This window comes from Thermobia domestica, chromosome 4 (assembly GCF_964235325.1).
Source record: "Thermobia domestica chromosome 4, izTheDome1.hap1.1, whole genome shotgun sequence".
NCBI lineage: Eukaryota > Metazoa > Arthropoda > Insecta > Zygentoma > Lepismatidae > Thermobia > Thermobia domestica.
In genome coordinates, this window is record NC_137457.1 from 5,895,003 (window position 1) to 5,922,081 (window position 27,079).

Consider the following 27,079-nt stretch of genomic DNA (forward strand, 5'->3'; position numbering starts at 1 on the left):
TGGGGTGTGGAAGATGTCCCATATAAATAATATTTGAAAGATTTTTTAATTGTCCATAAAAATTAGATTTTTTAATTGCTAAAGTTGGATATTTTTATTATTGGCGATTTATTTAGTTAATGATAACGAAAACGTACAAGCATACTGAATTTCAAGTTGTTATTCCAATTTCAAATACCTAAAATATGAAATTATAAATCCCAAAAAGGTTCATTTTTAAATAGCATGGAGAATTTCTTCATCTCCCCTTTACACGCCCTAAAAGTTATAAATATTCACCTTTGGTAATTTTCCTGTCGGTTAGTCCCGAAAAGCTACAATCATCCCAAATTTCAACTCTCCACGTCAACCAGAAGTACCCCTTTATTTTATGCCAGTCAGTTCATGTGGTATTATATATTGTTAGGATAGTGTAAACCTGTAAATTAAAAGTAGTGAACGTACGTAGTAGTAAGCATTTTTGCTGGCACTGGAACGTTGACTGGTAAATAGTCTGAAAATTTAAGCTGATTATTGTATACCTCATGTTGTTCTAAAATTTCGCGACACACCTTATAGGACTGCACGACACCGATTGTGAACCACTGCCTTAACCTATAGTGGTAATATTTAAATTCTGTGGCTTCCCTCAAAGCCGCCACAGAATAATAATAAAATTAATCACGTTTTTGGTTTCAGTTTTAATAATTTACGCAATCAAATTTATTTTAATGTTCTATGTTGCAAAATATTGTGATATCGTAGTATTTTGCTATTTTCTTTGTGTTTACTAATAGTAATAATAATAAAGCTTAAGCAACGTGGAATAAATGTTGATTGACATGTAGCGTGAAATAAGAAATATTTTCTTAAAACGAATAATTAAAAAAAGAGCTTTTATTGCCTGTGGAATTGTAGCTTATGATTACAAATCAACTTGTTCGTGCTTGGAACAGATCGCTCTGCTTTGTTGTGAATAGAAGCTTCTAGATATTTCTGCGCTATTCTTTCACAACCTAAGACCGACTCGACTGATTCGTCGTGTTGACGCGTTCCACCGTTATCTCTGAATGTTCGTACCAACATCAATACGACTTTGTGTACTCTGGAGGTGTTTGGGAATGTGCTAAGCGTATTAGAACTATGGACAGGAACTTTCAAGGAGTATTTGCTTTTGCAAGGTATAGTTCTGTTATTATTTGTTTCCTTAATAACTTTCTCACTTGGACGTTATTCTAATGCAGTGCTTTTTCCACCCACGTAATAATAAATTCTCAATAAATGGTAGAGGATGGTCTTCATGTATTCAGTGGCGAAGCCTGAAACGTATTATAGGCAGGACGTAGTATTTCTTTTAATTCGTTTTAAATTAATAAAAGTTACTTTCTGTTTATAACTCATTAATAGAATCAGAACTTATTATTATCATCATTATCATTATCTAGAAGTTCTGCCCCCATCAAAGATGGATGAGCCCTAGAAACTTACGTCTTTTTTATCAAGAATATGCAGAAATTAAGAATACGGGATAAGATTCCCACGCTTTCCCCCCGATTCTTTAAAACTGTCGTCGTGTCTTTTCCCACATTATTGGAAGAGCATTAACCCTTTGAGGACCAAGTTCAAAATTTTACGTTAAAGTACCAAATGAGGTAAATTTGCCTGTAGTTTTACGAGATGTCGTCAAGTTGAAAAAAAAATACATCGCTTTTCATCTTTTAAAAAGATATCCTAATTATATAGTTTTTTTTTTTTTTTTTTTTGCCACCTGGACACAACTACTACACCCAAGTCTTAGACTTCAAACATCGTTGTGGTGTTACGTTGTATAAGAATTACACATTGATGAAGTAATTGTGCAAACACAAGACAAACTAAAGTACAATACAATACAATAAAGAGTACAATATAATAAAGAGTATTTATCAATGTTTAAAAATACGCAAGTTATTACACATTACATTTTAACAAAAATATGGTTAAGTAGTTGTTATATCACAGCATTCGTGAACCTCCCGTAACGCGGAAAGATTCTGAAAATTTCTGGACAAAATTAAGACGAAATCAGGGCATACATTTTGTATATAAGTTTAGAAAGCAAGACAAGACGAGAAAAAAATCTGCGGAAATCGAGATGAGACGAGACTCTAACAAAATTTACAAGACGAGACAACCTTATTTCTCGACTCCTATTGTCAGCTGTACTACTCCAAAGGGGTCCGTCTCTGACCTCTAATAAACCCCCTCTTCCAAATTTACCTTCTGTTTATCGTATTTTTCTTGTATGATTTAATTGTGACCCCTCCTCCTAATTTGGAACATACTATAGTAGTCTCAAGGACTCAAGTTGCATTCGACCTCTTTATTCTCCAGGTTGTACCCTAGTATCAGAGACAACTTGCAAACTGCTTGCTGTAAGCTTGCATTGGAAATCAGTAAGCTTGCATCTGGCTTGATTGGAAAGTGTGCGAGCATGCCACAAGCTGGATTCCAGTAACGAAGTTACATGGGGACAACCTTTCATTCAGTGTTACATTCAAGCTAGACGCAAGCGTTTAACGCTGGCGGCAAGTCAATAGCTTATGAAGGTCCAGTGATGCTATGATGCTCTGTGAAGGATCTAAAGCACCGCTTACAAGTACAACAAAAGGCAGATTGTACAAAAGCATGCATTGAAAGGTCAAGCGTAAAAAGCCAAAATGCAAACATGCTCCAACTGCCCAAAAGCTTTCTTGCTATTTGTGTTTTAAGTGGCTTCAAAGAAAGGAAATTATTAGTTCAACCCATTATATTTATATTCTGGGTATGTGCACGAATAACTTCCACAAATATGCACTGATTTTGATTAATTTTAAAAGAATATTCATTTCTGGTGGTATCAGTTAAATTTCTTTAGGACCTAATCCAAGGGCGTCCATGTTGTGGTCTCAAAGGGGGGCAAGTATAAGCGACGTTTCAAAAATAGTTTCAAATTTTGCTGTAACTAATGTAAAAATTCTATTGGATTTTCGATATTCTGAAATACAATTTCCCCTAGGGGGCGAGCGCCCCACCTTACCCCCCCCCCCCGTGATGGGCGCCCTTGACCTGATGTTCATCTTTGAAGCTACACTGTGAAACATATCATCCCCGATGCCAGGTTAATTACAGTAGAGTAACATCCTTATAGACAACCACACATTCTTTTGAGTATTTATGCTTGCATAACATAACAGTGGTTTTACTGCAAAGTTGCGGAACACTTTCACAGTGCATTACACTGTCTTTGTTGTATGTAGCATCTTAAAGAAGGTGGACAAACACGTGTGCGTGGGTTTTCTCGGGGTTCTTCCGTTTCCTCCCACTTTCTTCATTCCACCTTTTCATTCATTACTCATCATCATCGTCTCCTTTAGCCTAACCGGCATAATCGTGGGACGTAAAACTCAAAGATTTCATTTCATTTCATTGTAAAGAAAATGTTTTAAGATTACTTTTTTAAAAAACACTTTATAATTATGGAGAAGTTTAGTGAGCTTCTTAGCTACATTCGAACGAGGGTAGAACGAAAAATAATTCCTGCTTCCATTGTGTTTCAAATTTGTGCCTTACGAACTATGTCTATGCCACCACGTCTCTTCTTGTATTAACTATATACAGTTTGTATCCAAAATTTTAGTTGAATACTGATCTAAGTATTTGAAGTAGTTTTTCTCGATTTCCTAAAGTTTTACTGATAAAGTTTTGGGCCACGAAGGCACATTGAAGTTGCCTTCCCATCCGTGTGCGTCATTCAGTTAGCCTGAAAGGGAAACCGGTGGTACGTGAGAACTTAAAATAAATATAAAACACAAATATATATCATTTCACTTTCTTCGCAAACGGAAATTTTTCACTTTCCGGTAATACTATAAGATATCCAGCGATTGCGCATGTAATACAACTTATATTAAAATATCAATCAACTTTTCTTGATGAAATAAAGCGATTGGTACTGAAATTAGACATTTCTGGTAAACAGTACCTAATTTTTCTTATGAGGATATGGGGTATACTTAGCGATAGCTTACATACGACTTCTACGGGAAGTGGGTCACCGGAAATGTGCCAGACCGGGATTTCTTTCGTCAGTTGATTTAAATATCTTACGTTAGATATACACAGGTTGCATGTTGGTAAATTCCTCTCCCTGAAAGTAAATAAGATAGCTTGTACAATCCGCGGCAAAAAACCTGCAACATGAGGATGTAAGTTTATTGTGAAATACGCCTAACAGCACAGAGAATGAACATGACGTCTAAGTGGAACGAATCACGCCAGGATAAACCTCGGCCTCCTCCCGTGCACACTTATTTTGGAGCAAAAGATTTCGTCATTTCACAATAAACTTATATGCTCATGTTGCAGGTTTTTTGCCGCGGATTGTACCGGAAGTGTGCAATTTGGGTAAAGATCACGTTGTTTCGTCAAACCAAGTTGATTGATGTATAACAATCCGAAGTCTGTTACACACTCATACGCGTAATTTACGAAATTTTTGTGTTTCAGTAATTTGTTACTGAGATTGACGTGCCATATATATAACGTGTATTTGTAGCTACAAAATAACGACAATAAGAATATAAATAACATTGTAATGTCTGTGAAATTTGTAAATTTACCATCCGCAATTACAGTATGTTCTGAATAATACACTATTCAAAATCCTAAAAGTAATACAGTTTAAATAAATAAACAAGTAGTCTCCACTGAATACATACATAAGCTATCCTACACGGGAAGTATTTGCACTTTTGTTGTTTCTTGTTTTATTTGAATTTTATCACCTTCTTTTACGCAACACTTCAGTCTTCTTGATAAGCGTTTACTCTATACTGCTTACTGCTTACTTATCTTATGTGTAACTGGCTATTTATTGTTCCATTTGCTTTTATTGGTATTATCCATATTTATTGTTTATATTCCGAGTAATACGTTATTTTTCGAAAGGTGTTAAATAGTGGTTATTAGATGTGTTGTACAGTTCACTCAAGAAATGTTTCTCAAAATAACCTTACAATTTAAAACTGCTTCAGTTTAAACACATAACACACGTGTCTTTGACCTGTGTCGAACGGTGATTTTATTCTTATTGCAATGCAGATTATTTTTATGTTTCAACTTGTATCGTGTAGCAATTCAAGCCATACTTAAAGTACTAGAGTTTTAAACATTTATATATTTACTAGCACAAGTCCCCCTTGTACTCAAGAGGAGAATAAGCTTTAATAAATACTATAAAATAAGTAAACACGTGTTTCGATCTTTTATTAGTTATTCACATCCACTCTTCCCTCCCTTTTCTTCCCTTTTAAATCAAATATCAAAAAAGGTTGAAATATGTATTTAATTATTTCAAATCCAAATACAAAATTTAATGTCTTTAATCTTAAGAGATTCCAAGATGTTGACATCTTATTATAATAAATATAACTCCACCCCTTTACCTCCTACATGCTTTCTTCCCCTTTAGATCAAATATCAAAACAAGCATGATATATTTAATTATTCGAAAAGTCGAAATACCTAATTTCATGTCTCTAAACTTCAGGGATATAGATCATGGGTAAGACTTGAACATATTATAGTCATTTCGACCGAACACTACCCTATTTTCTTTCTTTTTAGATGTCCCCGCGTGGCGTGGCGTAATCGCTAACACTCTCGCCTTTGGTGCACTTGGCTCGGGTTCGATTCTCGGTTGGAGCACTCGGTCGAAAAAGTTTAAAAAGCTTTTACTGGTCAGTCATCCTGTGTGAGGCTTTCCTCATTCACCCAGGCAATTGCCGGGATGGTACCTAACATATAGGTCCCAGGCCATTTCCTTCCTTCCCTATCCTAAGATAGTGTGATCGTCGAGGGACGCCATCCCTCATACGTGACGGGCTAACATGGCCACAGATGCCGAAAATACAGAAATATAGTTCCTAATTCCTCTTCTTTTTTAGGTGAGATATAGAAAGCGCTGTAACATGAGTTATTAGGCGAAAAAGTGCACTTACTAAATTTTGTGTTTCTAATTTCCGGCTGGTAGCACTTCCAAAATTACTTTCGCCCTGGTGTATTCCAATAATTCCTCTCTGATAGAGTAAGGCATATTGTATATAATACTTTATAAAACCTATTATCTCCACCCAAGTTCGTCAGAAATAGTCTATATGGGTATTTGCTGTCTCGATCAATGATCTTAGGGCGATCATAGATGTGGTCTTCCCTTTAGACTTGTCCGTTATGTATAATTCCTTTAATTTTTTTTTTATGACATCATTGTGATAACTCCTCTTCTTCCTATTACGATTAGTATAACCCTCATTTTCATCCCATTGTCAAAATTTCCTTCCAAAATCATGTATTTTTACACTTGTTTCTTAATCTCGCTCGAATGCCGTTCCTTCCTCAAACTGTACTGTCACATCCTCCATCCTGCTTTTAACACTTCATCTCCAATAGCAATGATATTTTCATAATGATTCGATATCTTCTTTTCACACATTCTGCTTCAATCAAGTTGACTATCTCATCATGTCTATGTACCCTCTTGGGTTTATGTAAAAAGAAATCGCCCAAGAATACCCCATTGTTTCATTTTTCCATTAATACCTTCTACAAATCACGTCATTAAGATTCTTTGCAGTACTCAGGGATGCTTTCTTTCAAACGTTTTGTTCTAAGCTCAAAAACGTCAATAAACCTAATCCAACTGTCATTAAACCTGTTGTCCAATTGTCATTAAATAGGAAGGCATTGAAGATTGATTATTTCTTGAAATATTGGACTCCTTTGTGCTGTGACTCTTGTTCTTTGCATCCGTTTAAATAGTTATCCTTTTCCTGGTCATTAACCTTAAGTTAGGTTGCCACGCTGCAAGAATCGTATAGCTGTCACTAAAAAAATCTTGCAACCCTACAATATTTCTCCATGTAAACATAGTCTTGAAAGGAACATGCATGTAAGGAGTCAAACCATGTGCAAGTTTCTGGGTCGTCTTGTTTGCTACCTGCCATCGCCCTTCCACTGACAAATAAAAAAAAAAAAAAAAAAACAGTTTCGCCGCTTCCGAAATGACGGATTCTTTTGGACGGAGATGGGACGCACTCCCAAATACATGTTTTTAATGAAGAGGTTGAGGTTAACTCTTTGTCCACTAGAGTGCAGTGCTGCATGGATGGAGATATCTTTCTTGCTTTCAGAAAGTTGTACTGTGTAGACAGTAAATAGAAAGATGGGGTTGCAAGATTTTTTTAAATAACAGCTACAAGATTCTTGCAGCATGGCAACCTAGCTTTAGTTAGTCTTCACTGTGACTTGCCTATAGATTTTCAACTCATTTGGCATCGTATTCAGACGTTCTTCAAGGCCACCTCTGTTCGCTAGGTATCTTACTCTGACATTTTTGTTCTTCACTAACCTTAATAGCATTCTAACTATTCCTCTTCGAGTGATGCACCTCGTACATGCTACTGCTAGGCCTCCCTCTGTCCTCCTTGCATACATAGACACCGACTTGAATACTGGGGGTCCAAATAATGAATAAAAATATCATCATCATATTCAGCCCTTTTCTATCAACTGTTTGATTAAGGCCCCTTCCCGCCCTCCAAGATCTCGGTTCGATACTTCGCTGCAAAATTCACGCTGCATTGATCTTCACTTGTTATATGAGTGCACAGAATATCCGAATCTTCATTTTTAAAGGAAGATTTGGTTCGATTATTTATTACATGCCTCAGGAGTAATGGCGGAAGCAGTCATAGCAGATGGGGGATCATCCCTTTGCTCAGTTGTGGCGTCGTCACTGATTTAAGATAATCCAACAGGAGATGTCAAGTCCCCCAACATACATGACCTGATAAACGCGAAATTTGTGTTCCCCTTTCCATCACTAACTCTCGCACACAGAGATATAAAACGTATCCAATTATGTCTAATGAACTAATTACAACTTTCATAGTAATTCGACATATTTTAAAACACATTATAGCATTAATCTACACAGAGAAAAATCCGTTCTCCGGACAGCGGTATATTGTACAAATATACGGTATCCTCTTGCTTACTATAGAAATCAGTATTGAGCATACGTTGTCCGTATGCTACATACGCACTGACCTTAGATGTTACATTATGCCGTTGCAGGATGTCTGACATCTAACAGTTTTCCGTATATCACATGCATATACTTATGTTACATATACTTATGTTAACATCAAAGCAACTACATGATGACGACTCACTTCAAATGCTTACAAGATCATGATTATCAGTTTAGCGTCCCTTTCAGCAGCAAGGCTATATGAGACGTGAACCTACATCTTAACGTGAGATCCAAACCACATAGTACCCGCCGGTAATCGAACCCGGGTCTCCCACGCCAACATGTCTTGTGCGACCATCTGATAAACCGACATACTTGTGATATTTATGCACTTCTACTGAGAACTATAAAATAAAAAAAATAATTGAGAAATGCTAAAAATACTAAAAATTAAAAAAAAAAAACAATTGAAGAAAAATCTGACTACGTATAAAACAATATAGTGAAGATTTTCTTGAGAGAAGTCAAACTGTTAAAAATTAACATTTTACCGTTTACAGGCTAGGGTAGAAAAGTTATCTAATACCTTTAGTAAGTTTTCTCTACCGATAAAGTTTGAATTTTTACAGATATGACTTCCTTCAAGAACCGACATATATTTATACTTTGACTCGAAATATGGATCTGAATTAGCAAAGAAAGAAATCCATATTTGTTTAATTCGTTTATGAATAAAACTCAGAATCCTCCAATAGGTGAGTAACCATTAAAAAGAAAAAGAAAAAATAAAGAAAGACAACATATAAATGAGTAAACATTTTCCCACGTATCGTTATATCTATATTTAGGAATATACCGCTTCAATATGTTTTAAGTGTTTTGCCAAATTGCTATGTTAATATTTAACTGTATTATTTCCACTTGTTTGTATTGTTTGTGCATTTAATTGTCGTTGATATATTGTTTGTTACCCACAGCTGATTCGTCCTAAATATCCATTGCTAACAGACAACAACTTACTGTTGTGGTACCGTGGATCCACAGAAAATAACAATAACCTTTTCGAAATTACTTTTTCACGCTGTATCATCTGCTTGTATTATTGTCTATTGTGTTGTGTTGTATTTTGTGGCTGAAAATTTCTATATTGTAAATGTAATTGTTGTGTAAATGTTATCTCTTGTTTGCAGTGGAACTATTATGATAAGACTTAATCTTATTTTTGTTACATATAGTTTGATGTTTAATGTAGCATAGATACAAACTATAAATATAATTTTAATTGTAGCACTTACATTTTGAAAATATTTCTGCTAATTACTTTTGTGTTTTATGTAAGTATCTCATAAAAAGTTTCTATAATTATACATGGTCGTAAGTTTTCATTCTTTCTTAATAAACCGAAAATTTAATCAAAATCACCGATAATTTAATGTATTCAGCAGAATTTTCGTCACACCTACGGGGACTTCTTCAGCAGTGTTGTATAGATACAGGAGTTCGAATTGACTTTTTTTGAGTTTTTGTGTTTACATTGAGGCTGCGGAGAAAAGACCCTACTATTAAGTGGACTCCGAATTAAGTCCATGGTAGTTGATGCTATCAAGGAAAAACTACTTTTCAGTTTAACTCAACTACTAAAAAATTCCAAGCTTTTATTTTCCTCCTTACAGAAGTAGAAAAAAAAAAGGACATTACAACTTTCAGAACTCATATTGATTTATTAATTTATCTGACAGACATGGTTTTGGTCTCATTTTGTAGCAAAATATATCGTTTTTATTTTTTTTTTTTTTTATCCTTATGCCTAAAGAGGTTCAATGTGGGTTCCATTGGTAATCCGGCATACATTTTGTCTCAAGTCTCTCTTGCTGTACAACGTCGTGAGACGTACGGGAACGGCCTGAAGATTTGTTGTGTCACAGCTAGCACGTTGTAGACCAGTAAAAGCAGCCATCTTTGCTACAACTGGCGCCAGCGCTTGCAGTGGCTTTGTTTCTGAACTGGTGTACTACGTGAGTCAAAACTTGATTTATTTTGCTACAAAATGACACCAAAACCATGTCTGTAGGATAAATAAATAAATATGAGTTTTCAAAAAAAGTTGTAAAGTCCTTTTTAATAATACACCCTGTATTTATTAATTCTGTCTACTAATAGAGCCAGCAAAACACATATTCAACCTGTAAACTCTACTGTATTTATTAAGATATGTTCGTAATTAATTCAACATTACTTTCTTAATGCATTCCAAATTATAACCGTAAACAACTACTGAATAACTAATACTTCTTTATTGTAAACACCGTGTCCAATTAATTTGTTAGTTTCTTCCACATATTTCAACCATTTTCAACAGATGGATCTACAGACTACGACGCAAGCTCAATCCTCACGATATAGGTCGTTCCTTAATACAATATCTCGCCTTCATGAGATGGATATTAGGACTACGCCACTGGATATCAATGACATAACTGAAGCTTTGATATCATTTTTCCAAAACTTAATCTCTGTCAATAATTTTAGAATGTTATTCACGAAAATTAAATAATAATTGTTGTCTGTTTTATTAAAAAAATATATTTCCAGGCGCTAAAGAACACGACTATTAGCATTTCAGTAAAATGGAAAGAAAAATTTTAGAAAATTATGCTGAAAGATTCAAAATTTCCGAAAACAGAGATTTAAGAAAATATTTGATAAATAAAGATCAACGAATGGGTAAATGGTGAATTTTTACACTATGCGAAACTTCACATTAGTTAAATGCCTTTAAATATCATTATGGATGGCAAAATTGAAACGTTAATTACGTTCTTATTAGAAACTGGAAGAATAGTTCTATGCAGTAGCATACGCAGAATTTTATCAAAGACTGATTCAAGTACTCAATTTCCTATCCTTTCAGAGGAAACGTGATCTTTTTTTGTATATACGAGGAGTGGTCGAGAAAAGGCTACAAAGCTTATTATGGTTTGCATGAGACATAGCTGGAAGATCAACACAACTGATGATAGAAGGCATTCAACAGTAGTCCTCGATATAACAACAGTTTTTGTTCAACCGCTTATCACAACGGCAGATAAAGTTTTCTATACCATTTGCGTAGAAATCTGCGTCAGGTTCTCGTAGCCACCATGAGACAACGGTTTTCACATAATCAGATGCCAGATTCTTTAGAGCAGGAAAAATGTGAAAGTCACTGGGGTTAGACCAGGGCTGTAGAAGGAGTGTTCTAGTCGCTCCAAGGATAACGTCAGTGGTTGAAGTACTGGGTCTACCGCTGTGTCCAGGGTTATTATTAACAAGATTGGTCCGTCTTTATTTAAAGGTTCGTCACAAGTCCCCTACGTGTTGCTTTGAAATTTAACTCTCCCACTACCCCTCTGCAATATGAATATAAATGTCAATAGGTGTAATGTTTTTGGCCCAAGGCAACCGCACCACAGAGCTCACTACTACTCTTGACCAATTTTCCAGACGAGTCATCAATTTTAATGTCCGCTTCTCGGATATACATGATCAGAATCCGAAATATTCAAACCTGCAACAAGATAGATATGTTATTAATCTATAAATAGATTTTCGTTAAGTTTCAATGAATAGCATAAACGTTTTATGCTTTGAAACCTTTTTTCGATCAAGCTTCGTATATAAACAATATCTTGCTCAAGTGAGAGTTTAAACCACGAAACTCCCCTTTCCGTATGCTGCTAGTTCTACATTTAGTTTTGAATTGTCAAAATTAGATGAGCCCGAGCTGGGAAGGCGCGTTTTTATATAATCACACTAGTTTTTTTTTTTTTTTTTTTAACTGAAATTTCTTCTTAGCTAGTTTCCTTTTCCAAAAAGAAAACTGTGGATTAGTTTTCTCTAAAGCAGTTGTATTGCAAACATAAAATTGTGCTTATTTTTTATGCAAACTTATAAAAAAAATATCTTAAAATAAAATATTAATTTGATCTTCGGAAAATTTTACCCGTTCTTCAGAAACGATTGAATGAATAAGCATTTAGATACAATATAAAGTAAAAAAAAAAGTAGCTGTTTACATCGACTGCATCAAACAAGAAAACACAAAAAATCAACTTAGAATACGATTCTACCCACTCCATTTATTCAAAAACAAAAGTGAATAGTCAAATAAATGAACAATTTTCGTATCTTAAAACTTCCAGAAGAGAAAAACCGCATACAGTTTCGAAGGACATTGATCTCTTCCTCGGTGCACCTAAAAAAAATGGTTGTTCCATAAAATATGCTTTGCTGTTGCATAAAATGGCTGTTGCATTATACTGTATATGAAATTCTTCGTTTTTTGTTCATCCAATAGCAAGAACTTGAATTTTGATAGTACAATTTTGTTCTCTTTTAAAGAATTTTCATTACACAAATGAATTTAAAATCATAATCATCTTACTATAAAATTTTTAATTCATCTTTTAGTCAACAGGCTAAACAAACAAAAAAAATTCATATGTCATCTATGTAGTAGGAGGGATCGCGATGGCTCAGTGGGTAGATAATTCAAGGTCGCAGGTTCGATCCCAGTTCGCGCCAAGTGAACTTTGTTGTGAACAAAAACCGTGTGCGTTTGTTTTCTCGAGGTTCTCTTGTTTCCTCCCACTTTATTCATTTCATAATTGCACTTATTTCTCATCATCACCGTCTCTTTTAGCTTATCCAGCGTAAACATGAAACGTAAAACTGAAGAATTTCATTTAGCACCGAGAAAGAGGTGAAAAGTACATTGAAACCGCACGCAGATTTTATTTCTTCTGGATGTTTTAAGGTGCGGGAATTTTAATCTACAGTTAGTAGATACTCATTCCTTTCTAATAGTTTGCAATTATGGAGTAACTTGAGTGTATGATTAGGAACTACAGAAGCAAGCAAATGATTTTTGGTAGGCGTTGTTTCTTAAACTGATATTTTATTCATTTCTATTGTTAATTCCTCTCATTTCTTAATTTTAAATCTGCGTTACGAGGACCAGAACTATGTAAAGTGACAGCACAAATAATACGTGAAATTAAGGCATCGTTTTCGAAATTAAATATGACAATGCGTATTAATTTGTGCGTACTCATTTAAATTTATTTAAAAAAAAAAACAAGGACACGTAATTGTATATTAGCTCTTGTTTGCTTATTTATTTAACAATCACCAGAAACAGCACACAGGCCATTTAATACTGAGTATCTAACAACAACAATAACAATGGAAAGGATTTGGGAAGGTATCGGCCAGGGTCTGTTTAGTAGGTACCATCCCAGTATTTGCCTGGTAGGACGGAGGAAAACCCTGTAAAATCCCAGTGAGGATGATCGGCAGCGGGTATCGAACCCACGCCCTCCTGAAGGCGAAGCTAACGCTCTATCACTTGAGCTACTTTGCTCGGTCGTCATTTCATATCAAGTAAGACTTAGATGAGTGTAGCTCACATAAAAGATTAGCATAAGATTAGCTTAGCTCATTAACAAAATATGAGTTTAAGCATGAACTTCTCTCATACGTGTTAATTTGAGAGTTCTCTTAACACCTAAGCTTTGTAATTTAAGCGTTATTTAATCTTACCTTATGTTCCGTGTAACTTTTAGTACAGTTATTTCACTTTGAGCAAGAACTGATGTTAGTTTCTGTTTAAACCTTACTTTAAATGTAAACTTGGAATTTGAATATAAACTTAGGTCAGATTTTAAAAATTTATTAAGACGTTAGTTAACTTCTAGCTGATGCTGAGTTTGAATATAAATTATTTTTCGTAGCGTGTTAGCAAAATGTTAGAAAACTCTCTCATTCTTCTGAGAAATGTAGTACAAATCAAATTATATGTATCTGCTGAAAAGGTTGCAGTAACACGAACGAAATGATGTTCTCTTAAAAATCTACTTTTAATATAAATTGGCGATTTTGTTTAATTTTCGGTTTATAAAGAATGTTACATAAGCTGTAAGATATATTTATTTTGTACGATTAGTAACAAATATTTTTTCTAAACATTCCCGAAAGTTAGTATGTATTCAATCAAATAATTTGAAGTAATATATAAATAAATCTTAATCTAATCTCATATGGGACAAATAAATTTTATTGATGGTATATATATATATATATATATATATATATATATATATATATATATATATATATATATATATATATATATATATATATATATATATAATATATATTTGAATGTGTGGTCGTTATTTTGTGGTTTGTGACCCAGTGTAAAAGCTACTAACACTTTTAGTTCAATAAGAAGATAAACTTTTTTTTTTTTTTTTTTTTTTGGAGGGAACGTGATTGATATTATATTAGGAAATTTGTACCCTTTCCCCAAAATATAAACTTAGGTCAGATTTTAAAAATTTATTAAGGCATTAGTTAACTTCTAGCTGATGCTGAGTTGTCCAGTTCTAAATCGGGCCTTTTATCATTTACAGTAAATTCCAGAAAAACTGTAGAATCTATGTGTTTCGTAGAACTGGAAATATTTGAGGATATTTAAGTTTTTCACATGAACACACTGAAGTATTGCCAGTTCTACAAAACATACACATTTTACAATTTTCTAAGTTTTCTGGGATTTTTTTGTAAATAGACAAGATCTCTTATGGAATTGGACGACTGATTTAAAAATATTTCGTTTGTAACTGCCTTATGCATTCGTCACTGAGATGTCACTGAGTACTAACAGAATAACGCTGTCCCTATTATTAAGTAGGAAATGCGTAACGTAAAAATCATTTATGAAGATAACTAATGATGATAATAATGGTAATAGAGTTTGATTTTAGCGTCCCATTCAACACCAAGGCTGTATGAAAGGTAAACCTATAGCTTACGTAAACAACTAAAATAATAACTATAGCAATTAGCCATGACTTTTGTCTCAAAATTGCGGATATCATGGTGCTCAGTAACGTCATGGTGGCGTAGGGGCTGCGTCAAAAACAAGCAAAAGTTTATGGGCGTACTGAAGTTACTTCAGAGTGTAACTTTTTAAAATACTTGTAGAACTTCCTATTTTACGGAAATTTTGTCCTAAATACCGTTATTCTACTTACTTCCCTTGCACTTAGTCTTTGTAGATGCTTCAAGTAATTACCTGAAATCCACACGAAAATATGGTGAACGACTATAAGGAAGTGACTCTTCGTTGCTTCGAATTTATGCTAAATAAATACCTAATGTATTATCCTTATTTCTACATAATAAATAATAACTTTAAGTTAAGAGTTAATCTACATTTGTGCATTTATTAATTAAATGAAATTACTCACTTTCAGCTATGGTCACGGCGGATTTAATTTCCCAAACGGTAACACGAATTTTGCTGGTGCAAGCGCCTCTACGGGTGGTGGAGGACAGGGAATTTCATCTATAACAACTCGTATTGGAGGTTCCGGAGGAGGAATTGGTGTAGGATCTAGGATTGGAGGTGGACCTGGAGGAGGAGGGGGAGGTTACCAAGGCGTCTTTGCTTCATCCTCATCCCACAGCACCAACAACAATGGAAGAGTAACAAGCCAAAAATCGGCCACCGTTGGGTTCAATGACAATGGAAGAGTTAGAACGTATACTTACCATGATCCTTAATTTGTGTGTCAACAATGAAGAGTTAGAAGAAACACTTTTGATGGTCGTTAATTTGTTTACAGACGGTGGAAAATTTTAACAGACATTTATAATGACTCTTAAATTGGTTTTGTTTCTCTCGTGGCGATACACATTTAACACATACACTTACCATAATTCTTAATTTGTGCGCGGAAGATGAAGAGTTGAAACAGACATTTACTATGATCTATAATTTGTTTCTAAACAATAGGCACTTTAAATATATACTAACTAGGATCCTTATATTGTTTCCACACGATGGACTTATCTATCTGTTGCTTCTTTCTGCCAGACAAGCTTATAGAATGTGGAAGGAAGTGGGACGACCTCAAGAAATCCCGCGGACACGATATTGACACCAGAGACGCAATCTGACTGAGATCGAGTCAGAGGTCAGCACTCTACCACTGAGGCACCGAGCTATTAGGTAATTCGAGTTAATATTTTATACATCTGATTTATATTATTTGTAAGTCTACACAATACAATACTAGACAAACTTGTAGATCAAGGTCTATCGAAATGCTAAGTTTGATCGTGATTGGAGAAATTCGTGTGCTTGTTTCTCAGTTCCATAAGTTATATATAAACCGTGGAACAAAGAGACTGCACAATACAATAAAACAAGTTTCAATTCGATATCGAAAATAGTGGATTTCTGGTATTGCCATATGTGTATAAACTCGTGAGGGAAGACAGAAATTTATGAGTTTACATATTAGTAATCTACCTCTACCCTCTCAGCTAATTAAACAATTGCTACCATTCCATGTGCTGAAACAAAGAAAAAATGATCATTTAATAACAGAAGAGTTTGGTGTACACTAAAATATAGTTTCCGTGAGGAAAGGGTTCGATTTAGAGTTGCCAGATTATGTTCTTTTACTTTACCCTTTTAAAAATCCCAAAATTCATTTATTATTATTATTATTATTATTATTATTATTATTATTATTATTATTATTATTATTATTATTATTATTTTCTTTCTTTTCTGTTGCGTTTCGCAGATAAAGTCACAGTTCCGGAGAAATTAGGACCATTTGAAAGGAAAGTTATATTTGCTTTATATTTATCCACACTACTGACGAGTGGGAAGTTAATATTCTAAAAGTATCATGTGTAGCATATTGAATACTTTACTTAAGCTAATGTGAATATTTTTTTCATTATATATATATATATATATATATATATATATATATATATATATATATATATATATATATATGTATAGCTTGCAGAAGAAGCAACAGTAAGACAGCGCCAATATTACTTATACTGTAAATAGTTGGACTCTTCAACAATAAAGAATATATATATAAACTATTTGAAGAAAACTCTCTCAGAAACCAGAACTTATTTCTCATAATTTATGATATTAGTCTAAGGGTATTGAAATATAAAAATACAAAAATTAATTTCATTTCCGGACTTATTTCTATGAGATGTTTTATTTTTTCAGGAATATAACACAGCTTCAGCGAACTCCCTGGTGTATATTTTATTTCACTTATGAAATTTTTAATAATAACTAAAAACTCTTTTTTAAGGCACGCCTTTGTATTTCATGCCAGATACATCTTTAAGTACACATTAAAGACCTTTTTAAATTTACAATTACGTTCTTCGGTGTTTCTACGAAAGACGTAAAAAAAAAAAAAAAAGAAAGAAAAGAAATAATTGACAGTGAACGAAACACTTCAAGATATGAATTTATTTTTCCAATTAATATATATAATAATAAGACAGGCACACAAAAGATAAAAGTGCTGTGCAACGGATTTTCTCTAATGCTTTTCGCCCATAAAACAAAATTGACATGGTCAATCGTCCTGAGGGTTTTAAATTTGGATTCGAAGTATCAAAATACATCGAATCGACACCCTGGAGGTCCGCTGCTCAGAACTTTTTTTTTTTTTTTTTTTTTTTTGTATGGTTATGTTACATGTATATTACCTATCTAAAATCGCTAAAGCTTTTCGCCCATTAAAAAATTGACATAATCGATAGTTCTGGAGTTTCGAAATTTGGATTCTGTGTAACAAAATGCATCGAATCCGTACTTTGGGGTCCGTTGCATAGAACTTTTTTTTTATATATATATATATCGTTGTATGTATATTCCGTATCCAGAATTGCTAAAGTTTTCCGCCCATAAAAAGAAAATTGGCATGATCGATCATCCTGGGGATTTGAAATTTTGATTCTGTGTGATAAAACACATTCAAATTCATACCCTGAGGTTCGCTACACAATACTCTTTTGTTTTTTTTTCTGTGTGGGTGTGTAATTATTCAAACTTCTAAGAAAATACATTGTAATTCTTTAAAATATACATTTTAACTCATTAATGTTGAGAACTATTTATGTTCCTGAAAACAAGAATCATTTTTTTAGAAATACAAATGCGAAGTAAAATATTGGTTATTGTTTTCTACCCGGTAACTCTTTGACTGTAATGGTTACGAAAAGATAAAAAGCATATGGGCTGTTCAAAGCAAAAGAGAATCACGTTACGTTACCAAAGTTTTCAAAAGAATAGACATAAAGTTTGTACGGAGTACTTAATTAAATGGAAACATTTACGTTGTTTCATAGTTTGTAAGAACTATTTACAATTTTTGAACTATTTACAATCTTTGAAGGAAGTTTCAAATAATTACCTTAAAAATAAAATATGTACAATAGATCAAAAGTGAACTATATTTCCTTGTGCACTAAACGGCCATATGTAAAATTTGTAAAGATTTTTTTTTTTTTTTTTTTTTTTTTTTAAAGTATATTAGCTACTTCAGTATAATTTCAGCCGATGGAAGTCGTTGCAAAAATGCAACTGGGCAAAATAGGATTTTCAGATTTTGGAAACACTTTTTGTACGGAATAACTCTCAGTATTTAGTAAGTGTTTTAAATGGGGTTTAGGTTTAAGTTCATAACTCATCGGCAGAGATTCGGAAGATGAGAAGGGAAATATATATGAAAAATGATTGAAATTTATTTCGAATTCATAGTGTTTGTGCTCGGGAAAAATGTCCTGTCCGTTTGAAATGACTTTTGCAAGATAGTTAGCACCAATTTCATGCTAGAATTTTTAATCATATCAACTTGATTATAGGCATATTTTGTAGGGATAGGGTGTTTCAATATGTTATCACAAGTAGAATATTTTCTATATTTTTTTTCCATTAAACTTTCATTGAAATATTCTGAGAGGGAAAGGATTAAAATATTTCCCATAAATCTACTCTCGACGTGCCCAGAACGGACATCTCCTATATATATATATATATATATATATATATATATATATATATATATATATATATATATATATATATATATATGTATATATAAGTATGTGCACGCGTTAAAATCTGTTGAATATATAAAACTATATATCCATCTTTCTGGGTGAACATTAAAGAAAATTATTTGAACAACTGAAATAGAACTTAGAAAAACTACATGCATAAAATAAAACTTTCCAATTGAGAAATATTGATAACGTAAAAACAAGGAAAAGTTTAATTGTCAATCTTCTTACTACAAAAGAAAATTCCCAATCAGTTCAGATAATACTTTGTAAAAAACGCTTTTGTCTTCTGTCCCTTCAACATTTGTTGTTTGGCACAGTCAATGTTAACGCTCTACTTGAGCTTATATGTGAATTGTATATAGTCATCTGGTATCATCACCTCCTCTCATCCTAATTAATTAATTACATTATTCATTGTTTAACTAATCTGTTACCTTCTGTGAACGGCTCTTACACATTCTAATAACCTTGGCGCTGAACAACTGCGTTAAAATTACGGCTCCTACGAGGTGTGAACGCAGACCCACGCTCACTGTAAAAGAGGGCAAGAACTATATAATTTGGATAACCTAGGGCCCACTCTCCGTGTAGCGTTAGGGTCATAAGAACTGAAACTTAGGAATAAGTGGAAGCAATGAAACAAGATCTGAAATATTTTGAAATAAAATCTTTGAGTTTAATGTCCCAGGAATATGCCGGTGATGCTAAGGTAGACGAAGATTAGAGCAAGTGAATGATTATGGAAAAATTGTTGGAATGAGAAAGTGGGAGGAAATGAGAGTACCCTGAGAAAATGCACGAGGGCGATGAGGGGCGGATTCAGGACGAACTTCTGGGGGGGAGGGGCGGTGAGTTCTAATACTGCTACTTAGAGCAACTTTTAAGAGCTCCAAACTCTGGGGTGTGCTTTATTTTTATATATAAAATAAGAAAGTTTTCTTTTCGGGGGTCGATCTCCCCCCTGGATCCGCCCCTGAGAGCGATATTGTTCAACAAAAATTACTTGGCCGGGTATCGAACCAAGGACCCCAGAGGTAAGCGCTTTACCATTGACTGAAAAATGTTCTTTTTAAGTGCTTTCATTGAGGTGTGACCGTGCGATCGTGAGTCCTTAAACAAACTGAATTCTAAGCAAATAAACACACACACACACACACACACAGAGAACTAAAGGAAGATACAAACACAAGTAGATGCAAGAAGGAAAGAACATGAAGGAAAGTGAAGATCAACAAATTAGGCAGTTATTAACCTCTTGATGTGTCCAATGATTTGCATTTTGTAGTCAGAATATCATTCTGATACAAGCAGTGGTGCTATTCTATTTTTTTTTTTCACAACCGGTTCTATATAAATAATTGTATATATATACAGGGTGACTGGTAATTCGATGCATTCCTTGGAAGGAGATATTCTACAAGCATTTTGGAACATTTTCACCTATATGAACCGGGGGTCGAAAATCAATAGTTTCGGAGTAATTTGCATATATATGATTTATTTGAAATTTGCCAAATAACGAGAGGTTTCACCCTGACCCACTTCTACATATCGCAGAGCGCTGAAATGTTTAATGTGTAATCCTGCATACCTATGTAGGTCATGTGCTAATGTACAGCTCGTAATTCTGCACCATTGCTGTGTAATAGGTCAGAACGTGAAGTAAGGTATTGTGGTCCGAAATCTATTACTGCACCTCAGATAGCACCGTGGAAACATCGCAGAAGTACGTGTCCCTAGGAAATGACTGCATGGTTGGGAAGAGGTGGGAATGAAGGTTGTGTGTGGTCAAGAAAAGACGCAAATTATGGCGGATTTCCTACCCAGGGTCGTGTAGCTGTCTGCCAACATTTTCGAGCAGTAAACGGTGCGTTGTTTTCTAGGAGGCAGACATTTTTGTCAGCATGCCACGCTCTGACACCAGCTTCATCCCACCAAAATTTCTCTAGATTTTGGACCACCACACCTTACTTCACGTTCGGACCTATAACAGCAATGGTGCAGAGTTACAAGCTGTACATTGCTACATGACCTACATAGGCATGTTAGCATTCCACATGCAAAATTTCAGCGCTCTATGACATGTAGAAGTGAGTCAGGGTAAAGTTTTCTCGCACACCTCTCGATAGCCGGCAAATTTCACAGAAATCATACTTATGCAAATTATTCGGAAACTATTGATTTTGGACTACCGGTTCATATAGATAAAAATGTTCCAAAATACCCTTGCAAGAAATACATCGAATTACCAGTCACCATGTATATACAATTAATGTCCCGACCAGAAAAGGGACATATTTTGAGAACTAGAACTCACTCTAAATAGAACAACACCAGGGGTATTAATGCAAGGAGAATTCTCAACAAGATTTGAAATTAAAACAGGAGTAAGACAAGGAGATGCGTTGTCTGCATTAATTTTCAACCTACATTTCAGGTCTTTTTTGGACAAATAACAGGAATATTTTACATAAATCAGTGCAACTACTAGCATATGCTGATAACATATTGACAATATCCAGAACCGGACGAAGTTTAAAAGGAACACTTGAGCAATTGGACCAACTTTCCTGAATCAAGGGGCTCCAAATTAATGAACAAAAATTTAAATATATTTCCCGTGCAGAAAAATACGCTAATAAAGAAGAATTAAAGATAAATGATTATAGTTTCGAGAGTGTCAAACAGCTCAACTATTTAGGATACTTAATAACGAGTGACCATGACGTAATGGAAACTATAAGACACAGAATACAGGTTGGCAACAAATGTTATTACAAATACGAAATATTATTTACAACCAAGATGCTCTACAGAGAAACAAAAGTGAGAATGTATAAAACTCTACTGGTGGTGACATATGGGTACGAAGCATGGAAATTTACATGCAGATCTTCAGAGCAGCTGTTAATATTTGAAAGGAAAATTTTAAGAATTATTTTCGGGGTCAATTAAGAACGATGGTTACACACATAGACAAAGATACAATTATGAAATACAAGAATTCCAAACCAGATGATCAGCCAATCAGAAGAAAGAGAGCGAGAAGACGACCCAGTAGAAGACGGGTAGAAGACGTCGAAGAAGACTTGCGTGTTATGGGTATTCGGGATGGAAAGACAGTTCGAAACAAGGTCCAATGACGAGGCTTTGTTAAGGACGCCCTAGCCCACAATGGGCTGTAGCGCAAAAGAAGAAGAATGAAGACATTGGAGCAGGAGCGTCATTTCAGAATTTGCTTGGGGGGGGGGGGCAAGACCTCTTGATATTAGTAAAACTTTGCGTTTCTCACTGATTTACTACTATTCTATTGACAAAATCTATATACATCTCAAACTCAGGGGGGCAAATGCCCCTCCCTGCCCCCCTAAATGACGCCCCTGCATTGGAGTCACTGAAAGATAGATAGGTAGCACACGTAATAGGCATTAGAGACGTATCACATTCATTACACTTACAGCTCCCAGTATCCCTGGATATATATTCAAATTTTATCTGCCCATTCAATTGAAACAATTTGAAGTTGCTCATTTTCATAACAATGCAAGCGAGCGGGGCAAGTACAGAGGTTTTCAGAAATTTGTTTGGCTTCTTTCTTTTACTTTTAGCTAGGTCATGTGTACTTATGTCTGACTCTAACAAACGGTTCTACGAACTCAAAATAATTTTAAAAACCGGTTCTGGGGAACCGGTGCAAACCGGCTGAATAGCACCTCTGGATACAACTGTAATTTGAAACAAAATTGTAGCTTAGCTAAGATTGAACCTCGAGTATAACTCGAACACGTTAATAGTTATCAGTGGCGTATTTACGATTTTGTTTCGGGGAGCTTTGCTAACTTGGGGGGGGGGGTTGCCTAAAAATGTCTAAATTCTGCAAGATATTTCATTTACTTTACTATAGTAAGTAAGATTTCGGGGTGGGGCTTAAGCCCGGAAGTCCCCCCTATACGCCACTGATAGTTATACTACATTGGACGTAGTTCTGTTTGTACTAAGATCGTCAGCATCGGAACAAAGGAAATCCATGCCAGTGTTGCCTGAAAGTCTTACATACTCTGTGGTTCCAATTCTTCACTGCTTTGCCTTTTTAGGAACTTTCCGAAGGTCATGCTCAGTTTGAAGACATATGTAAGACAGTTGGATTGCTAGCTTGCAAATTCTATATTTTTGTCATTTGATTAAGAGCAGTTACAATTTTCTTATTGAATGGTTCGAAGACTTAATCGAACTAAAACTCGAAACTGTGTCCCTGCGGTACTATTTTAGATAGTAAAGTTTTCAACGATGAGCTTTTTCTACAACCTAAGAAATATGACCAAGATTGTTTTTCTTAAAATAACACTAGATTGAATGACGCTAAGTGGACCATTTTATTATATATTACTGATTTTAGATAAGGAAAAATAGATTCGTTTAGGTTAGTAATAATGAAATAAATTTATTGCTTGTATAAGGAATTTTATTGATGTCTGTGTGCTGCTCTCGTAACAGAACAAGCCTGTGGGTGCTTTTTATAGATTTAAATTCAGAATTATATTTTTATCAGTGTAAAAGCAGTACAAGAATTCACTTCTTTAAAACAGGCATTCTCATGTACGAAAATTTATTTATGGAAAGTACAGGGCTATTCAAAAAGAAAGAACAGAAATAAATATTTATTTCTTCCAAACTACAAAAGATAGAAACATGATTCCAACGTTACTTGATTAAGAAAAGTTTACAATTTAAACAGCCCGGATAGAAGTTCCAATCACGGCCGCATTGGCGCTGTTGTTTGTTGTTGTTTGTAGTGAAATGGCGGCGTCACCACAGGAGAAGTCTTTTTGTGTGCTACAATTGGCAAAACTTGAGTCCATTGTTGCAGTTCAGTGAGCATTTCGCCGTCAATTTAATAAACAACCGCCGCATCATAAGCAAATTTACGAGTGGCATCGAAAATTCGTAGAAGATGGTTGCATCTGCAAAGGGAAAAGCACGGGACGTGCACGCACATCGAACGAGAATGTCGAGCGTATTAGGTATACTTTACGAATGGAGCCCAAAGAAATCCACATCACGAGCAAGCAAAGAACTTAACATTCCTCAACCAACGGTATGGCGAGCTCTAAAACATCGTCTGCACATGAAGCCATACAAACTGCAGTTATTGCAAGCATTGCATCCTGACGACCACAACAAAAGGTACGAATTTTGCATTAACCACCGTTTTGACAGTTATCGTGTAACACACGGTGCTCATATTGAATGCACACTATAATTACTAACAATAAATTGTAAACTTTTCTTAATCAAGTAACGTTCGAATCATGTTTCTATCTTTTGTAGTTTGGAAGAAATAAATGTTTGAAATCTGTTCTTTCTTTTTGAATAACCCTGTATTATTATTATTATTATTATTATTATTATTATTATTATTATTATTATTATTATTATTATTATTATTATTATTATTATTATTATTATTATTATTATATTCCTTGTGCCATTTTAAAATTTCTTAAGCGAATGTTTACCAAATCGTTCCCCACAAGGGCATGTCCTGCCAGTAACCAATCGCATGCCTGTTCCCAGCTGTTATTTCTTTCTTTGCTGTTCACAACTCAGAGTAATGGTGATCATGGACAAACGTTCAACTATAATTACCTTGTGGGAGTTGGAGAGCTATACTACAACTGCAGCTGGTAGACGCATAGTCTTACTACAGGTCAGACTGTTAATTTATGATCTTCTGGTCATCCTCATGTATCTATCAAGGCGAAATATGAAAGATCAGTAAGCGAAGCCGGTTATACCCACTAAGGGCGTCCAGACAGCCAAGGAAAACTTTCCACTTTGCTAGAATATGCAGACAGTGCTCATGTTGGGCTACGTGGCCGCATTGCTGCAGTGAAAGAAAAACCTCTCAGACGAATACAAAATTTACTGTCTTGTATTTGCACATGCGAAGGTGGATTGTAACTGGGAGAACGATGAAGCTATATTCACAACATCGAACGATGGACGTCGGTTTGTGTATCGTCCGAGGTGCACCCCATATAACCCTGGATATGTGGCTGCTTGCAATCGCAGTGACCATATATCCGTTTCAAGTTGAGGTTGGATTTGCAATCGCGGTGCAAAATAGCTTTACAGAATTTAAGGGCAGCTCGACAGTGCTCAGAACTTACACATCATGAGTAACATGATGGTGCATCAGTATGAGTACTTCAGCCTCATGATGTCATTCAGTTCCAGTAAAACCTGCCCCCAATACATACTTCTCATGTGGTTCAGGAATGGTTCACAGGACGGCTCGAGATTGATTTAATTGACTGGCCGCTCCGTGAATCAGACCTCAATTCCATGGAAAATGTGTGTGCAGAGGTGGAGCATACTTTAATTGACATGTTGTTGAGAACTTGGAATAATCTATGAGGCTTTGTTTCCGAGGTATAGCTGGAGGTAGGAGAAGGAGATAATTTATGCTCCATCTAACAGTTTCCAGAAGAATGGAACGAGTAATAAATACACAAAGGTCTTGGACACAATATTAGTGTCGCCATTTCAACTCCCAGAGCAGCCCTTTTTAGAACATCCTAAACTTTTCTAAAAAAAAAAAAAAAAAAAAAAAAAATATTTGTCGTAGTAACCACCCCTTGCATCATATTTTTGCCCAACTCTACTAATAAAGAGAAAGTCTGTGAGATTTGAACTCAAGACCTGACGATTGGCAATCTCGTGCTCTATCAGTGAGCTAACACGAACAAGTATAAGAAATAAGTCAGAAGAAAAATGACTTTGAATTTCCAGTGTTCGATGACAATGATACTCATATTCGTTGAAAATGTATTAAACTTGGGATATTCCGAAACTCCGAAATCTTGATGTAGTAAATGTTTGAATACATTTAAACAAAAAATGACAATGATAATACAGGGTCAGTCCTTAAAGTAATAGGACTGAGTCAATTAAAAATAAGATATTGACAGAAATAACACTTGCGCTTAATATTCTTCGAAATATGATCCTCCTACATCCACACACCGCTGCCAGCGGGATTTCCAGTTTTCATACGCTTCCTGGAAGACGGAAACTGGAATGCTGTTCAGCTGCCTCGTCACGGCATGTTGTAATGCTTCCACCGAGCCGTGATGATGCCCTTTCAGGGTGGTTTTGAGGCGGGGGAAGAGGAAAAAGTCTGGTGGGGCAAGGTCGGGACTGTAGGGTAGCTGAGGCAAGGTTGCAATGTTATGTTGGGCCAGATACGCCACCACTCGGAAGGCTGTGTGGCTCGGCGCATTGTCATGATACATTCGCCAGGAGTTGGCGATGGCTGGGCGGACGCGGACGATGCGTTTTCTCAGCGGTTCCAGGACCTGGAGATAAAAAACTGCATGGACAGTCTGTCCGTCTGGAACAAATTCCCTGTGGATCACTCCTTGTGAATCGAAAAAGCAAATGAGCATGCTTTTCACTTTTGATTTCGTCATGCGCGCCTTTTTGGGGCGTGGGGAATTTCGGGTGTGCCATTCCGCGCTTTGACGTTTGGTCGCAGGGTCATACTCAAACGTCCACGTCTCATCCTCAGTCAAAACATTGTCTAACAAGTTTGGATTTTCACTCACTTCTTCGAGAAGGTCCTGGTAGATCCGTCTGCGAACGTCCTTTTGCTCGCCTGTCAGCACTCGCGGCACCAATTTTGCACAAATTTTCCTCATTTGCAATTGTTCCTGCGAAATTTCGTGAACTTGGGTTTTTGCAATGCCAAGTTCATCGGCAATCATGCGAACAGTTAATCTTCGGTCACTGTCCAGCAAATTCTTCACTCTTACAACATTTTCCTCCGTTTTGGAGCTCGAAGGTCGTCCTGACCGTGCAGCGTCTTCAACTTCTTCTCTCCCCTCCCTAAACAGCTTGTGCCACTCAAACACACTCGATCTTCCAATGGCGTTATCATCGTACGCCGTCTTGATCATTTCATGAGTCTCTTTCCCAGTTTTACCGAGCTTCACGCAAAATTTGATGGCGTAACGCTGTTCCAAAAGATTGGCCATGACGCAGCGTGACGAAGGTCACTCGCAGAGGTTACGATGACGAGCGATCTTTTCCATGGGAATG

General features: G+C 35.4%; 2 protein-coding genes across 3 annotated transcripts in view; both read left to right on the top strand.

Annotated features, from left to right (window-relative positions):
- The window catches only part of LOC145683690 (uncharacterized), a 220,078-nt gene that overhangs the window by 139,211 nt on the left and 53,788 nt on the right, over positions 1–27,079 (top strand). The gene's annotated exons all lie outside the window — the stretch shown is intronic.
- Positions 987–16,985, top strand: LOC145683691 (uncharacterized). Its single transcript, XM_081755054.1, has 2 exons — positions 987–1,160; positions 15,331–16,985. The coding sequence occupies exons 1-2, from the start codon at positions 1,123–1,125 to the stop codon at positions 15,638–15,640; spliced, it is 348 nt and encodes a 115-aa protein (XP_081611180.1). The 5' UTR covers positions 987–1,122; the 3' UTR covers positions 15,641–16,985.